The 18909-nt window shown below is 47.2% G+C and overlaps 1 protein-coding gene across 2 annotated transcripts in view; it reads right to left on the bottom strand.

The window, feature by feature from the left end:
* Window positions 1-856: 856 nt before the first annotated feature.
* LOC135391321 (uncharacterized) overlaps window positions 857-18909 on the bottom strand; it is a 350713-nt gene continuing 332660 nt past the window's right edge. For both annotated transcript variants that reach the window (XM_064621554.1, XM_064621555.1), the window contains exons 12-14: window positions 7852-7937; window positions 6409-6520; window positions 857-1376 (exon numbers count right to left, since the gene is read on the bottom strand). In XM_064621554.1, coding sequence (XP_064477624.1) covers window positions 1273-1376; window positions 6409-6520; window positions 7852-7937 — 302 coding nt within the window. In that variant the 3' untranslated portion in view covers window positions 857-1272. The remainder of the gene's footprint in view (window positions 1377-6408; window positions 6521-7851; window positions 7938-18909) is intronic.

The following is an 18909-nucleotide window of genomic DNA, read 5'->3' as shown; positions in this document are numbered from 1 at the left end:
GCACGCATACCTCTTTTCTCCCGTCTCGTTCCTTTCGTTTCGCTCCGTACCAATTGGCGGCTCAAAAACTATTGCCCCTTGGAGCAAATCTTCCTTCTCCTTCCACCCTGGAGCATTCCATGCCCGACCTGGTTCCACCCTCCCCGTTCCTTCCCGGAGCGAAACTTTGATCCTGCTATGCCAGTGGAATTTGTCTCGACATCAGCAAGATAGCGGCCCCGATAAAAACCTTAAGGTCTAGACCAGGCCTGACTGCCTACTCAACGGTGACGTAACGAGTACCACCGTTGTAGCGGTTTCAGCCACGGAAACGAGCCACACACTGTACACTGGTATTCATTGGTACTGGGTATTATTTTATGTTTGGGATTGTCTGCGAGTAGCGCCCATACACTCGCGTAGCGAAGTAGAGGCAGGACGCATCGGACAGGCCTCGCTTGGTCTATGTTCGAGCAACATAGTGCTGGTTCGACATTATCGAGACCTTACGGGCGCAGACTTGCCTTCAGAGATGTTGCGTTCGAAGAATCGGCAAACATCCATAACGAAAAAATCCTTTTGTGGGGTACAACTCTCAATGTCGCTACATGTTGAGAGAGGAAGACACTCGTGCCACTAAAGTGACGCCAATAAAAAAATTATTTTCGGTCATAATTTTTCAATTTCACGGCATCTCACTATGTCTCACATGTTGGCTTTGTGGCCGGTCAGGCTTTCCGATATCGCGAAGACGCGTCACACAGATATATGCATACACTGAGCTGGCCTTCTTAAGGAAACACGTCTTTCATGCAAATAGACCTCCTCTCCAGCAGGCACTCGAAGAACCGGCAGGCATAGCAACCTTCCACCTGGAAACCGGAAACACCGTTCGTGCTTTATTAAGAAAAACTACTTCTCCGCGAGGCCACGAGTGCTAAAAGGATGGTTATGGTACATCTAGTTGGAACACGCAAGAACTATGTCTAGTGTGTGCTCTGTCTCTGGGTCCGTTCTTCTTTTCTCTCAATGTCCTTGGAATGTCTCCACCACACTTTTGGGGGCAACACCTCTACACTCGGGTAACACCGAGTCCGTGGACGTGCACGAAGACTCCGTCTATGACGCGAGCAACCGATGCTGGACGTCTTCTTCATCGTGGGACTTGTGATGTGTGTGGGTCCGGCCGGACGGACCCGGAAAGCCTTATGGCTGCTGGAGGACGTGCAGCGGCGATAGCAGCAGTCCCTGAGGCACTGGGGTGGGGACGGCGAACTTTCGGGCGAGTTGACGTCACCGCAGTAAGAGCCCCATTAGAATGAGCTGCAAGCCCGACGGTAGCAGCAACGCCGCTGGGGCGAAGGTGGTCGCTTGGCTTAGCTGGAAATCGCAGTCGCCTGCAAAAAATTGAAGGTGATACTCCTGCAGCAATCAGCTCATCCTATAGATCCATGGCAATACAATTGATTCTTCGTTTGCAATTACCGCTAATTCCCTTCCGAAAAGAAACAATCCATCACTGTTCATCCATGAACGATAAAGTGTGTTGTTTTGTTATTCGCGGGTTCGATGCCGAGGACGGTAGCAATGTGGGTGAGGTAAACATTGCTTCAAGCACCGCGTATCGGATATTTCGTCGTATCGGCACGTCAAAACAACACTAGGTGGTCAAAATTATCCGCAGCCCTAGCCTGCGGCACGTGCGGCATGTCGCCACACAAATAGACTGGCTCACCTTATGTGTAAATATACTCTTAATTATTATTTTCCTATTGAAACTTTGCTCTGCAAACAAGTGGTCTGAGCTCTGGCACGTATTCTACGTAAAAGAGGAAAATCGTGGAATATGCCCCATGCCACACACGGGTAGCTCCTGCGCTCCCTCGCGTGGAAACGCCCCACGTTATGTCCTAACATGTCCCACATGTCCCAACAGTACTACAGAACATACCAAGCCGCTAGCGGCTAGGCAAGAAGGAAACTTGTCTCATCATCGTCTCTTTATGTGTGTGTGTGTGTGTGTGTAGCACGAGATATAAGAAAGCGGTTCCGTTTTGCAGAACGTACGTTGTAATATATGCTGAAAGAAAATAATATCCCTGCAACAGCTCAAACAAGGCTTAGAACCACGCTTTCTGAGATCCTTGTATACGTTTTTGTGCCCACTGAAACCACTTCGTTATAGTCATTTGCGCTTAGACCGCATGCTTACATAAGCATAAGCTAGCACGAATGAATACCCACCGACTGCCATTCCTTTCGACGTTATGACGCTTAATCATTTCCAACGAGCCACTTGTGTGACTGTATCGAGCTGTGTGCCTTTGTTCTCTGTGTGCATACAGGCGACCATGTCGTCATGAACGTCGGGCAATACGGGCATCTCTTCTATAATGTCAAACCTGCATTGCCCAAGTCGACACAAGTGGCAGAAGAAATAAATATGCTTGATATTGAGGAGTGCACTTAGACTTCAAACTGATCGGTTCCTCGTTGCTCCTCAATACGGGCTACAACATACAAGACATAGACCATACTGAGTGGGGCTTTCATGAACCGTGTCCATAGTTTGCCTTAGATTTTTTCATCCAATGAACGTTGTGAGCCATAAGGAACCGGTCCATATTTTTATAACTCACTGGGTGTAAAAGCTCTGTCTAACGTAGGGACATTCCTGGTTTCGAAGTGGGAGCCCTACTTGTGAGGTCCCTGAGGCTTGTGAAAGCTCACGGCGTACCGTACCAGCGCACTGCCAACGCACGCTCAACACCCATCCGACTCATCTTAGTCAACCACTCCCCCGACACGCGGGCACCTTCGAACTCCTTTACGCAAAGCGACACCTAAAGCGGAGAGTCTTTACGAAGCGGTCCTTTTGGAAACTGAGATCGGCGATCTCCATTTCATCTGTAAAGGTGTATGGCGTAGCCTGGAACGAAGGGCTACACGACGACAGTATTCTCGAACGAAGGTTACACCGTGTTTTCATTTTTCGAGTACTCGAAGTCTGCGTGCAGATATGTCAGCTGTAGTACGAATTTTGAATTCATTGGTCGTATTGTTATGGTAACTGTTACTATGTCGTACGTGTAAGGTGGTTTTATATCTAGCGCAACATCTTTGGGTATATTTTTCAAACGAAACACCGAAAGGAGTTCACTCTTGTCGAGTGTCACCGGTACGAACTCTTTTCGCGAAGGTGTCCTTTGCAGCTGTAAAGGACCCCTAATGGAAAGGAGTTCAAACGTGCCCGTCTGTCAGGGCTATTAGGAAGCTAACGTACACGACGTTATACATAAAATTTTGTGTCCACATATCATCTTAAAGTGGCACAAAAGTGCGTCATTCGTTATTTATGAGCGAAAGAAACCGCAATCTATGCTTTCCCTTTCGCTCTCGTTTGCAAGAAGGCCGACAATGCGGAGCGGGTTGTCATTGGTGTCTTCGAACGATTTGTCCAATCAGTCCTGGGAGATCGTTTGAGGAGTCAGTCGTGGGCACGTGGAGTGAGGACAGCAGGAAGGAGTGGGAGACAGGGGGTTCGTATGCGTCCTGGGCCGACTTCAGGAAGAACTGTGCCGGCATCCAAAAGGCGGAGAACCGTTGCATTTATACCTCGGCACGGAATACTGACAATTTGAAGGTGCCTTATCCCATCGCTATAAATAGACTTCTTGGTTAAACATATCTACGCGTACAAGTCGGGAAAACTAAGTGATAAATTCACTCCACCTGGAAAATTTTTGACAGTCAGCCATCAGAAGTGAGAGACAAAATCCCACTTGGTGCCTTTTCTACTTATCGAATTCATTTCGCTTGACTTATCTCGTCGGATCAGCTGGCACTGATCGGACTTTGGCTATACTTACCCCAGGCTATACCCAGGCTACATATGCCCCAGGTGGTCCAAGTTATCCGCAGTCCTACCCTGCGGAACGTGCAACATGTCGCCACACTGCGCAGACAAACCTCACGTGTAACATCACAGTACCATTACATTACGTTACTTAACCAGGAAGTGACGCGAATCCATTGAGCGGCGCTTTACGACATGACACCTGCTAGCGTGACAACCGAACAGTATTTACAGGGAATTAGGTTGTAGGGACTCGCAAACCCCGTTCTCGTCGTTTGGACAGCCAAACTGCATTTGCGGTATCGAGCGCACCAATGCAGAAGGCGGAGTTATCGTTTTCTTTTTTTTTTCGTTCTTGTTTCTTGTTTTGGATGAGCCCGGGCGAACTCCGAGGGTGTCACGACCATCCCTACAGAGGGGGAAAATCGAAGGATAGCGTTATCGTTGCCGTTCCACGCAAGAGACCATCTCCTTTGGCAGATGTCGCTGTCGATGCGGTTGTAAACGGCCCTTACCTAGTTCACGTCCAGAGTGTAAAATAATGAGAAAAGCGTAATTTGTTGTAACGGAGTTCAGTTCAAGCAGATGTAGAGCGTGTTGGTTTTGCGGCTACCATCCACGGTGAAGAACGCACGGGACCTTGCCCGTCCATGTTTCTGTGTGCGTTCTTCACCATAGGAGTTAAGTTTTCCTTCCTTTTCTTTTTTTCTCGTTCTTTCTTTCTTTCTTTTTTTTGTCGTGCCGAAGAGGAGTTATGGTCGCCCTCGAAAGATCCACGCTATTTTTAAAAGGCACTAGTTAACAAAAATTCATTTGTACTAGGAGGTGTAGGGGTACTTGGAGCAAATGCAAACTCGGAGGTACAGGAGGTAGTAGGGGTTGTAGAGGTACTAGGAGCAATAATTTCTCCTCGTGCAATGAACGACGCGGTTTCCCGGACAGCGATACAAAAGGGGTGAGATTCACCCATTGTGTCTTGCGCGATTTAACGAAACCGCGTTTTCCCTCCCCTTCTCAAGAAGCGCGAGAATGCGGAGAGGCCTCGGATTGGTCTCCTCAAACGATTTGTCCACTTATCGAGGGAGATCGTTTGAGAATACCAACGACAGACCTCTCCACATTCTCATGCTTCTTCAGAAGGAGAGCGAGGCTGAAAGCGTAAATTGCATAAACCAATTCATAATCAAATAACATAATGAAATTGCAAAGGACAGGGAACCAAAAGCATCAATTGAGGGGAATGTACTTTTTTTATAGTTCCGTGTTAGCGCCGCGAAGCAAATGTGGCTATGAGAGGCGCATAGAGGTGGACAGACGGAGAGAGGACAGCAGGAAGGAATGGGGAACGGGTGGTGGTGGTTAGTATGCGTCCTGGGCCGACTTCAGGGGGAACAGTGCCAACATTCGTTTGAAAAGTCTTCGCAAAACCCAGGGAAACATCAGACAGCACAGCTGGTGGTAGGATCCGAACCCACCACCTCCCAGTCTTCAGCACGACCTTGGTTACCACCAACGAGCAGGGCGAGGGGAGGGGCGATATGCTATAGACGACGTAAGTCCCTACGTCACTGATTACGTAACGCCACCGCGCAAAGCATGCTGGTGAGCACTATCAGCTTTATCAGCCTATCAACCGGCGCGTTTTTCCCGCTTCTTACCCACCACAGCAAAATGTAACCTGGAACCAGTCTTCTCGTGACGTAACATGTTTGTAAACAGGGGGTCGTCTATAGCAGTGGGACCTCTGCTGTCTAATAATCTGATCCCCGCACCGCCAAGTGCACGCCCCGTAGGGGGCAATCTGTGTAACTCAACCCGACTCGAGCCCAACCCAACTTTGAAGCAGCGAAGTTTACGTCTACCCTTCACAGCGCCATCTGCAGCAGCCCCACTGCTATAGTACAGCCAAGGGACCTTTTTCACAACACTTCTCCGCATGCTCTGCGACCGCGACGGCACCGATGAAGAAGTCCTACATATTCAATAGATGGCGCCAATGTGGTGCCGGCTGTATAGGGTGCCTCGTTACTTGTGCTGCTTGCGCGTCTTTGCAAAGACGGTGCAAGTATCAGTGATGAGCGCTGCTGGACAACCGTGTTTTAGTACAAGTCGTCTTTCGATGAAATTTTCAACTGTGCTGGCCTCGATATTCCTGACGGCTTAGGCGTCAACAAACTTAGTTAAATAGCCGATAGCGACTATTATGTCGAGATGATGTAAATGGACCAATGATGTCCAGGTCCACTGTGTGAGATTGCGTTTCGTTGGACAGCCGCTAGGATCCGGACACGATGCGAGTGTGAAAAAGGTCCATTGCGGTTTCGTTCGCGTATGAATCACGAAGAACGAAACGGGTGAACCCCGTTCTTGCATTGCTGTCAAGGTAACGACGTCTTTGATTCCACGAGGAGATATTTTTATACTTTGCTGTCCTTACATTTACTCCTCATATTTCCAGCAGAGACTCGCAATTACCTTGTTGGTGTAAACGTGAGGTGTGGCGAAATTATAGAGCACACTTCGTAACTGTCACTGAACGCTAACGACGACATGCATAACAAAGTGGCAGTTACCTGCGGCACTGATGTTGAAGGTGAGGTTTCCCGTGAGTCCAGGTAACGCAGAACGGCGACACGTGTCGTGAAGACCCGACAACTGCGTCACTTTCTCACCCTCCCAGAATACCTGCGCAAAAGACCAACCAAGGCGTCTTTACTGGAAGTCGACGAAAAACTCAGGTTCACAAGAAGAACGGTTTGTTGATGGAACGGTTGAATAACTAACTCCTAATGGACATGAACGAACTCGAAATCAACTGATACACACGAAGGCCCCACACTGCCCATACGAAGTCCATACCATGTCTTCGATACCACTATGCACTTCGCGAACTTAAAACAGGACTCGACCGCAAAACACGATCCTAGTCAGCCATCATCCCCAATGGCAACGTTTTCTCACATGATTTGTTGAAAACGCCGGAAACGTAAAGACCTGCGACTTACAAGTTAATTCGACAGCAGAGTATACATTCAAAATGGCTCCCCTTCGAGCACTTTTGATTGTTTTGATTTTGAACCTTAAATATACGGCTTAGTTACTTGTACACGAATTAAACAATTTGTTTGAGTTTGACTCAAACTCTCAATTGATATTTATTCGATCTCTTGCTGTGATGGCTGTGGTTACCGACGTTCTTAGCAAACGTTGGTGGTTATATACATATACGATAGTATTGCAAACACACGGATAGTGGAGCTGGAGGGTTGAGAGGCTCTGCATTTGCCTGTGTCAGGTGTGCTATCCTGCTGCCGAAAACCTTTTCCCCGGCACCGCGGTCGTGGCACGCGGCGGACGTTTGGGTCGCCATCTTTTTTGGTCTTTCAGAGGACGAATGCGGCTACGAAACAAACCCCATAGATTCCGAATGAGTAGGTGTCCCACACTTCATGAAGAAGACCGAAAGATATGGACTACCTCGTTTCATTAGTCCGATAGTTGTCGTACTTGACAGCCTCCTCCGACTCAGCCAGCGCATGCGCAGCTGGCACAGTGCTGAGTCGTGAAGTTTCGAAGGTAGAGAAATGATAAACTAAAAGTCCCCATTGAGCAGTCTGCCTGCCGCAACGAAAGAGTGTAGAGTGAGCATAGCAACAAGAGACAGGAGGACTTTATTTCTTGTGCCTTCATTACGTTTTGTTTTTTTCTCTCTTGCCGGCCTTTCATCGGCAATTCATCGTAGTCGATGCAAAGGTAATAGAACAGACCTGGTACAATAAATACGACTGGGAACACCGACAGAGTGCACGGGCGCACAGGCTGCCTGTGGCGGTGATTCTCGTCGTGGTTATCATGAATAATATATATTTAGCGGATATCTGGAAAATTCGAATAATTCACGAAGTAGAACCATAAAATGGTTACTCGCAAAAGCCTACCATGCGGGTAATGCATTTCAAATGAGTCTCGAAGGTAAACAGAATGAATATTTTAAAGACGTGCAGTGCAAGACTTACAAAGCAGTACTTGGCTCTGGATCCCTTGAGTCCCGCTATGAGATAGTTCTTGCCGTTCTCTGCCCAGCTGCCGTGGCACTGAAACGCTGTGTCAAAAGGCATTGCTTGTTACACAGCCTGCAGTCACCTGGTGAAGTCTACACAAAGCTTATGACACTGAAAGGACGGTTAAGAAAGCAAGCGAGTTCGTGGCAAAGACAGATAACAAAAAGAAACCAGACATTAGGGATGACCTTTTTTCCTGTACGTTTTCTTCAAAAGTACAGTGCCACAGACATAGACAGGTAGAAATTCAGCGAACCGGTAGAGGAGTTCGAAGGGAGTTGGCCTCAGGACAGGAACCACCTGTCCCCGTGTCCTGAGGCAACTCCCTACGTAGTATAGCAGACAGGTAGTTTATGTTACGAACATTAACAGCTTGTTGCTTGTAAAACCAGTGCCGTCAAGCTTAGAAGTCTGCCCAGGACGCACATTCCCCCAGGGCGTAGCTCGTGACGTTGCCCACCCCTGTGAGGCCGACAACGGCGAACCCTTTCACCACCCCCACGCCCAAGCAACGTGATCAATGTTCCCCACTGACTTGCGGCTCCTGATGGCTACGTAGTCCACACGTAGCCAGCGACTTTCGTTTCAGGCCCAGTGTTGTCCACATGTGATGTAGTTTTGCCGCCGCGTTTGACGAGAAATATGGAACTGGTGACGGTGCTTCGACACGTCCCAGGCAGCACACCAATACTGACCCAATATTGGACCAATGTGGGCCGCCAGATTGGCCAATATAGGCACCATATGGGCTTCCAATATTGGTCCAAGATGAAAAGTGCAACGAGGCTCCCTATTGGACCATTATGGGCTGCACCATATGGCAAGCCCATATTGCGCCAATATTCCCGTGATAACGCAAACGATGAGTCCGTGCAATGATAAAGCCATTATCCGTTATAATATCCATCACAAACAGTGATATTACTGCTGTCTTATTGTTCCTTTTTTTTATATCTTGTAGATGATCCACGTTGCATCGCGTTACAAAAACAACACTGCCTCGCCCTAACAACGAAGAACAGCTGCTGTTCTGTCGCTCATGCGTATTAGTTGTAGGACGCGCGATTTCGCTCAAACGACCACGCTCTGAGTCGGTTCGTTTTATTCAGCAGCTACGACCGATTGCCATCGCGAAGTAAGATTGCGGCTGTTTGCAGCGGATGTACCAGTGCATGTTACAGTGGGATTCCCAGATACGTTGACTGTTTCGAAGAATGTGTATCATCTGCAGAAAGTTGTTGGACGTAACGATGTATTAAGTAGGGCATTTCGCACGCTTCAATGTCCAATCTTGCCGTGTTGCTTGGGCATTTGGTAAAAGTACAAATACGGGGTGCACACAGGCGATATGGGGCCCATATTGCCGACATTTTCCCCATATTTGTTAAAACTTGGCAATATGAGCTCACATTGCCGATATTTGCGCCATTACTGGATCAGACTTGGCAATATGGGGCCCATATTGCCATGTTTGAACCAGTTATGGGGAAAATCCTGAAAAAACGGGTCCCATATTGGACCCGTTTTGTCAACACCCGGCCAATATGGGCCCAATATAGTGTGCTGCTTGGGGTGTTGCCCGTAACTTTCAAATTTTATTTTCTGGAAATAGGCATAGAAAAGAGCAACATCGGGGCGAAAATAGTGAAGAACGAGTACTAAGACCTCGGACTATCGAATACATAAATCTTCTGAGATTGCACCCTTACTGCTTTACGGACGGAGATTCATATATCAAACAGGTACCACTATGTGCGGCATCGGCCGACAATCTACTTGGCTAATTTTGTCGTAAAAAATAAACGGATTTTAAAGATCAGCGCACTCCCTAAGGGGAGGAGTGAGAGGGCGGCGGTCGGAGGAGAAAGGCGACGTCCAGACGGCCGCGGCATCCCTTTTCTGAAGGCCCTGTACTGATTAGTGATGTAGGGAATGTAATTTTCGCCTTTTTCCGGCGTCTGCTCTTATCATGTATCCCATCGAATGTCAGTGAAACTACGCCACTATTTCACGTGAGATTTTCGATACTCTGGTCAGTGATCAACGAGGAACAAAATGACACTATAGTTTCGAGATCGACTCGAAAGGACGCGACCGTCTCTTTATAGAGACTATCGCATCCGTCGCGATCGATTCCGAAACTACAGTTCCATTTTATTCTTCGTTCGTCACCGACAATAACGCCAAAAAATGCGACACGAATTTGTGGAGTTGTTTCTTTGCAATTTGATTTAATACATGGCAAGAGCAGACGGCGGATGTTGAGACCATTCCGGAATTTCCTCTCCGTAAGCGTCACTTGGACAGGGCCAATCAGCGAACGCCCTTTGGCGCGGACAAGGCCAATCACGGGGTGGCAGAGAGACCTTAGCGTCCGACCGCCGAGCGGGAGTGATGGCGTCTGTAGGTCGCGGAGAACTCTGAGATCGGCTCGTGGAATGCTGTTTCTGGTTGGCGTCGTACGTGTTTGTACAGCCACGAGCGTGACACCGTGTTTCACAGAACATGGTTACGTCAACACTCCCACTGGTAAGCGAAAGTCGGCGTATTTATCTACGTCTAATCACCTAGCATACTGTGGCGCGAACGCGAAGTAGACGACCTCGAATACGATCACCTGCGCTGCGCATCTCCTTCGTGTGCCCGGCTCACGTCATTCTGGCTCAGCTGCAGAGGGAGTGCGAATGTTTAAAACCCGTTTATTTACCAATAAGCAGGCTGTTTTCGGAAGAGGAACTTCGCAAGTAAATGGCGAAACCAAGCCCGAACATTACCGCATAGGTCTCATACGCACCTTTCCGAGTGCGATAGTCCCTTTAAGCCATGCCTAGCGTCGGGTTAACCCCGTTACGGAACAAAACTCATACACTTGTGGCGAATTTGCTTGTGCGATGAAGGAAAAAAATACACTGTCCAGTGGTAACACAATAAGGAATAAAGAGCTCTTTGAAAAAAAAAATATATATATATATATATTCGCAAGCTTTCGAGCAGAACCTGCAGTTCATCAGGTGAAAAGTTCCCTTGGTCAAAACGTGGCAAAACGGCCGAGCGCTCGGAAATTGCTAGTCTTTTGCCCACATGGGTCACGTGACAGTCGCCACCCGAACGTGAGCGCCAGGCATGTAGCGGTTTTAGTCGCTTGGTTCACGCTAGGGGCACCGCTGTAGCTCCTCTCCGTGTTTTGTCGTCCGCTAACCCACGTGAATCTCGAAGTGTACGGGTCAATACCCTCAACAACCTCACATTGCGGATGTGACGACACCGACCGGCCTCGGTGGCTCAGTCGGTAGCGTGTTCGCCTTCTGATCCCGAGATCGCGGGTTCGAACCCGGTCGAGGACGTCAGCAACTTGGTGGGAGGGTACAAGTTGCTTAGACCGGCCGTCTTCCGCGAGGGACGTTAAATACGGGGTGCCGTGTGATGAGCTTTCATCGCACGGCAAAAGCAATCCATAGACCGACCGCTGTGGCATCGCTCATGATCTGAGTTGTCTCGCGACGTAAACACCCAATTATTATTTGTGACGACACCGGATATAGTTGGGCAACCGCTGCCCAGTTGTATCAAGGCAGGGCGAAAACAGTGCTAGATGGCAAATTCCTGTCGCTCGGAAAGCGCCATGCGAACATGCGAGATTGCTGCGCTTTGACCGAGCGAACATACCTGCTCGGGATCTGAGAAAAAAAGTTTGCCACGAAATGACCGTCCGAATTCGCCATTAGAATGCAATACGAGTGAGAACAAGAGAGAAACTGATGTTCTGAGGCTGGAACAAACATAGAAGGGACAGATACAAACAAAGCCTCAAATTGCCTAATGGTAGAGCCCTGGACCGGTAATCCAGAAGATGTGGGTTCGATCCCTACAGCTGGCTAACCTTTTCAGTGACTTTCATCTTTCATCGCAATACGAGTGTTTACATGAGAAGGAGGAGCCGACATTTCGTTAATTGAATGGACCATTTCTGAATGCGCGTCTGCGCATGCCCATGCGGCGACCGCCATATTTGTTGATATGAAAGCATCATGGCTGCTTGTGCTTTTGTACGGTGTAGGCCGTGATGGACATGGAAAGGCTTTTTTTCGCAATGCCTGTAATGTGTTGCGTCGTCGACTGCCGAAACATTCAAGGCAATGTGGGTGTACAATTCTTCCGCTTCCCACAGGAAAAGCACCACCACAAGAAGTACGGCAAGGGGAAGTGGTACGAGCGTCACCATGATAGTTGGCATGAAAACATGGCGTGCTATGAATATGCCTTAACAAGTTTTCGTGTGGTTTGTTGGGGTGTATAACGTGTTGTGTGCTTCCACAGGAGGAGGCTATACCATTCAAAACAAATGTTATCCTGTTATATCATCAAATAATACCAGCTACGCCCACGTGGAGCAAAATTTGTCATCATTGCTTCGTCGTCTTCTGATCATGTCGTCTCTCGCCGCCAGAAGCGACGCGTATATGATGATGATGATGATGGTTGCAGTTTTTTATGGCGCATGAGCAACTCGACTATAATGCGCCAAAACTGTGATGTGTGCGGAAAGGTAAAACTAACTGTTCAATTAAAACCGAATTATCTCTATATGGAAATGGTTCGTAGTCGTATCTGTTGGTATCTTGCAGTGAAAGGAAGATTAACAAAAGGCTGTACCGGAAAGTGACGGTGTTATCTACTTTGCTCATATTACGTTATTTTCTTGTACAATATCCGGTCGGAGATGTTCAATATTGTTCTTGTACATATTAAAGTACGCGAAAGCCAAGTGCAATCCGCTAAATTGTTGCCGACAGCACAGAACATCGTAGCAGCTTTGGCATTCGTGTACGTTTCCTTTCTTCCTCTTTTTTTTCAAGAGCAGGGGTGCGTGTACAAGACCATTTCAGACAAAGTATCACTTGTGCGCTATGTATAAAGTACAGCTGCATAGCTTAAAATATATTGCTTGTCTCGATGAATTTATGTCTAAACTGACAGCAAGTGCTGATGTGTAAACGTTTGGCAGCAGATACATGTGATGTTGCTCTTTCGACGTTACGTGCTGCATATTACGAATATCACACGAACTATGTCCCCGCACAGATGGCATGACCAGAAACGCAGCAGCACTCGCACTTAGTTTTCTCTGTTTCTGCATGTGTCCGCTCGTGTACATCCACTGTCATATTGGAAGACGTCATTATTCGAGTGCTTTTGTCTGTCCCAGCGAATTATGCAGCACTGTCGTCCTGTGCGTCCAAAAAGGTAATTCGTTAATACCGCCAATTCATCAGTGTAGCCACTCGTCTAGCATTCAAATATATATAACATACTAATGCATGTCTGACACGCCGCATAAAGGTTTTCTTTATTTCTGCTTTTGCTGGACAAAGTTTAACGAATCGAGTGAGCAAGGAAAGGAAACTACCCGCTGGGTGGTGTAGTGCTGTGCCTTGCGAAAGCTGATGGTGAAATCGAACATGTTCAATTTACAAGATGCACGACATACACTGCTCTGCACTTATCCGAGAGGAAAAGTTGCGTGAAAGCGTAACGATGAAGTCAGCTGCAAAAGTCATCCTTTCTTTTTCAAATTCTTGTTTGTATTAGGGAGAGAAAGATCTGCGTGACAGGCGCCGACGAAAGATCGTGCTGTCATATTTGCATATAAGGACGATATGCTAACACTGTACGCAGTATAGTCGTCGCGGAAAACGTATTTTCGAGTCAGAAACTGAAGAAGGGGCAAAAATAATTATTATGACTAACTATGGGCTCGAAATCCCGAGCCACTTTTGCAATCCCAAGATTTCGACATATCTGAATGTCGATCTTGGTATCCTGGGACGGGATCAGGATTTTTTTTTTAACTCTGGTGTTATCGCCGCGAAGCAACTGTGGGCATGAGCGGAGGGAGGAGACAGGGCGGTTAGTACGCTTTCTGGGTCGACCTCAAGGGGAACTGTCACGACATTCGTGTATAGAAAGTCTGCCGAAAAACCTAAAGAAGACCTCAGTTAGCACAGCCGGGGGTATGGATACGAATCTGCTCGGCCATGCCGCTGGTTAGAGCGGGAATTTAAGAAATGGAAACTCGGTATTAGGACGGCATAAATTCTCGAATAACAGAACAGATAACGCGCGATGTGAGAAAAAGGCGTCTACGGCAATCTGGTGATCGTCCAAAACTTGCCAAGCAACACAACATTTTGGCACAATATTGGACCGACATTGGGCCGGCATTGACAATATCTGTCCAATACTGGACCGACATTGGGCCGGCATAGCCAATATATGTCCAATACGGGACCGACATTGGGCCGGCATTGCCAATATCTGTCCGATATTGGACCAAGATGTTGTGGTGCTTGGGTTCAATAAACAATGAAGCACACTGACGGTGTTGCACAGTGATATGACACGGGTAGCCAGGCTGAACAGCTCCTGGCTGGTGGAGGTCAAGTAAGCGCGAAATATTTGTCTCCAGCTCTTACATATCGAAGACTATAGGACATGCTCAAGTCCAGACATGGCGACGAGCCAGAATCGCTACCTTAATTTAAAAAAATTATATATATATAATATAGGTATGGATTTTCTTACGCCTGTGAGTCTTCGGTTACAGCTGCTTCGCCTTTGAAGATTAAGCGACGCCATAGAGTACCCTGGAGTGCGAAAACCAGTACTGAAAATTTGAGGTCCCCCTGACGGAGCATCATTTTTCGCAAGCGTGTAATGTACAATTCAAGTTAGGCTATAACATCAGGACACATACAGGATGTCCCCTCAAACTTCACAGCTGTTAAATCATTTGCTTCAACTGCCACATTCCCAGGAAATGGGCGTAATATCCTATGCACGTGCTGCTCCTATTTGTCCCGTGCGTTGCACACTGATAAAACACTAGCGGTACAGCGCTCACGATGTGGCAGCGTCAATTATGCAAGTGCGAGAGGCAAAGCTGTACGTCACCGGGCGACGGCAATTCAAAATGCTCGCGCAAACAACGGGCCGGACAGCGTACCGTGAAAATTATATGCGGAAGCATGAAAGAGCGACCTGTCGTCGTGTCACAGAAATGAGGCTCATCTAGGAATGGATGCAAATCGTTATCCCGCCGGGCAACCGTGAAAATTGCAGGCGGCGGGTCGAGCTCTGTTGGTTAAGTCTCGTCGCCGCCAAGCAGCCCTTGAGTTATGTATGAAGAGATATGCAGCAACGCGAATGCAGAAGAAACAATACATGAAACATTGTTTTTCGGTGTTACGCTCTCGTCTGCTTAGAGACTCGAGGACGGCTTAGCTGGTTCATAAAGTTGCCATGGAAGTAGGCGCGACTGGCGGTCGGAAGTTAAAGGGGCACTAAACAGTTCGACGGACATTCTCCAATTATTACGTACCATGAAAGAATGTGGCTCACGATATCAAAATATGAAATTCATTTACTTCTGGCGAGCGTCTCAACCACGAAACAATGCCATTCAAAGAGCATAATCCGCGTGAGTCTCTTTCATCCTTCGAACTAGTGCCGTGTATTAAAGGGGCACAAAACAGGTCGACGAACATTCTGTAATTATTCTGCCAAATCAAAGAACGTAGCTAACGATATCCAAACGTGAAATTCTTTTGCTTCTAGCGATCGTCTTTAACACAAAATAATGCCATTCAAAGACCATAATTCGCGCGAGTCTCCTTATTCTTAGAATCGGGTCACGTCACCATGTTCCAACATATAGCAACACCGAATTCTACATATGAAGATCCAAAACACAGCGCGAGAAGACACGACGGAAGAAGAGACCGAATTCTGGGCACTGGAAGTCGGGGAGATTTCGCTCTCCTAGCCAATGACGGCCCAATGACGGCCACTGAGATAAGCTGCAGCTTGCGGGGGAAGCGGTTGCGGGAACATCACGGTGACGTCGCGGAGCAATACAGCACAGAAAACATAGTGCGCACGTGAAATGGAATATTGAGGGCTTTTGATACGGTTTGAACTGGCTATCTTAGATTGGGCAAATGGGAATATGTTTAGAATTCACCTCACTTCTCGATATTACAACAAAATTAATGTAGAAGCGTACCGCATTCTAAATGGCTGATAATGCCCGACGTCAAAATGACGTGTCGCTATTGTCGTCAGGACATCACAGGGCGGGGCATGAGGGCGAAAGAGTGCACGAATATTCAGTCGGTTTGGAGCCATTATTTACTCTTTTGCTACAACAATTTTTTGAAAACATACACCGTCGGCAACGTATCACAATGCATTTCAAAAAGTGCCCTTCGTATAGCTGTTTATTGACCCCTTAAAAGGGAGTCTGGCCATTAATGGGACCTGCGTATACCTGAGGCTCCGATCACTTTTTGAGGTATCACACAGTCACAGGTCGAAATACAGTTCCCTATTATTGCAGGCCATCCAGTACTTATACTTCATCCTTATTTACTGGGTGCCACTATTTTGGAGAAACTCGATGGGTTTGGATTGAAACGGATATCGCTGGTAACACACCAAAAACGACGGATTTTGCACCCGCTTTTATCAACGCCATCTGCATGGAGAGAGGCATGTTGGGAAGGCTCAGAATTGCAGAAATGGTTGCTGGCAGAAGTGATTGACCGAGATAGCGGTAGAACCGCTTCTTCGTAGAAGATGGCTGCCCCTATGAATTTCTAAATCACGTAACGTAAGTAGATTGAATCAAAAATGTGCAAAGATGTATGTATATATAAAATTCAGTGATATAATGCAAAACTTCACGCATCAGTGGCGTCTTTCATGCTATCCTCTTGACATCGCGGTCTTCAGTAGGTTCGCACACTTCACAATGTTAGTGGCGGAGCACCTCATTTTCGCGTAAATCATGAGGGCGGACCGAAAGTGTAAGTCGATTTTGCAGATGCGTACATGAGGATGTATACTCACAGTATGAAATTAAAGTAGTCTGTAAAAATTGTTTGTCACGAAATCTTCGCTTTGCCGTTCCAGGCACCACCCTCCATTTTGGAGAAATTTTGGTATGATGACGAACCCCCTTTGAAAACGTCAACCAATGAAATGCGCCCAAGTTTGATTGACAGGTCGAGCCTCTTTTTTAGGCTCCTTCTAATGGCCAGACTCCCTTTTAATACACGGCACTGCTTCGGACGGGCTCACGTCACCACGTTCCGACGTATAGCAGTGCCGCATTTCAGGCCCTGGAGGTGGGGGGGATTTTGCTCTCCTAGCCAATGACGGGCCCCCCTGAGACAAGATGCAGCCCGCGAAGGAACCGGTTGAAGGAACCACGGACTAATACATCACGGAAAACATAGCGCGCACATGAAGTAGAACATTGCGGGCTTTTGGTACCGTTTGATTTGACTTTAGGATTGCAAAGAGAAAAGATGTTCATTATTTACCTCACTTCCGGATATTACAGCAAAATCAGTGTATAAGCGCATTTTGAATGGTTATTGGTGCACGACGCCAAAATGACGTGTGGCAATTGTCGCCAGGGCACCGGAGAGCAGGGCATGAGCGCGAAAGAGTACAGCGCTCGGTTTGGAGCCAATCTTTACTTTTTTTGCGACGATAATTTTTGAAAAACGTTCACCGTCGGCAACATATCACAATGCATTTAAAAAAGTACACCTTGTACAATTGCTCCTTTAAGATATTCCGCAGTATTCTGGCTGCACCCTCAGGAACCCCTCAAGCCAAGTGGGCTTTAGGACTGATTCTGAATAGCCTTGGGAGTACCTACGTGCGTTCATCGAGCGCTTCCTCAAAGCACTGGTAGGCTACTGAGAAGCCTTGAGGCTCGAGGAATATTGAGGGAGGATCCAGAATATGGCGAGTAATTACAACAACCTCAACAACAGATAAGTAATAACTATGACATGATATGCGGGCCGGTCCTTTACACACGGAGCAGTGCGAAGTGGACAGACGCCATCGTACACCATATCCCAAAATTTAGAATAACCTCCGTTTGCAGGGGCTTGATATGTTCAAAATTTATGTGATCCCTCCTATGTATGTGTATTATACACTCATATTTAACGTAACTTTTCTCGAGTAGGATTAAAAGCATGTGCCGGTTGTAGTACTGTTGAAGCTCGTTATGTCTCAGGTCAGATTACATTACAAGGCAAATGAAAAATATGAAACTCTAATTCATCTACAGTTCGTTATCCCATGAACACTGAAGTGTCAAAGTGGCAAAGAACAATACTCGTGCTTGCATAAAGATCTTGGCCATGTTTATACAGCCGACCCCTGTTTCACTCCGGGCTTCTTCGACCCGGGATTCACTTATCCGGATTTCGCACTTTCCGGACAAAAATCGTGGGGACAGATTTCAGTCCATGCATTTTGCCTTTATTTATCCAGGCTTCAGCTTCCCGATCCTGACAAGAATTTTCAGGAACGACTATAGAAACACACCCAACAACCTGCTTCACTAATCTGACCTTGGGTGATAGTCAATGTGCGACCAACATTTCCTCCAGCGGGGTGCGACAACTTTGACGGTACAGTGAACTACCCTGAGTGAACTACCGCTTCAATGAATTCCCCCTTTTCACCATTGTACCCAGGCAGGGTTGATGTCCAGTCCAGTCATTTGAAGCTATAGAGGAAGGAAGGTCCTTCAGACCGAAAGTCAGACAGAAAGTCATGCAGCAGATCTCGAGTACCCTGATGAAACAGCGTTGATATTGTCGGTTGCAATTACGACAGCCGATGACGATACTTAAGAACCACGTGTGGCGACACGCCAAGCGCCCCTAAAGGCACTCAGAACAACTTTGGTGTTTTTTTTTGTTTTGTTTTTTTAAAGAATAATGTTCTCAAGTTAGTGTCATAACTAAGAGCTTATGAGGACATGATGCTTGTAGTAATCTTGCACAAACAGTACGAACAGTTTAATATGCTTTACGAAATGAATACGGGCCTCACGGACAGCTCAAAATACCGTGTTGCACTATCCAGATGTCCCGCTATACGGACATGTTAGCTGGGAACGGTTAAGTCTGGATGAACGGGGAT

Source organism: Ornithodoros turicata, chromosome 4 (genome assembly GCF_037126465.1).
Source record: "Ornithodoros turicata isolate Travis chromosome 4, ASM3712646v1, whole genome shotgun sequence".
Taxonomy (NCBI): domain Eukaryota; kingdom Metazoa; phylum Arthropoda; class Arachnida; order Ixodida; family Argasidae; genus Ornithodoros; species Ornithodoros turicata.
This window is presented reverse-complemented; position numbering and strand designations above follow the sequence as displayed.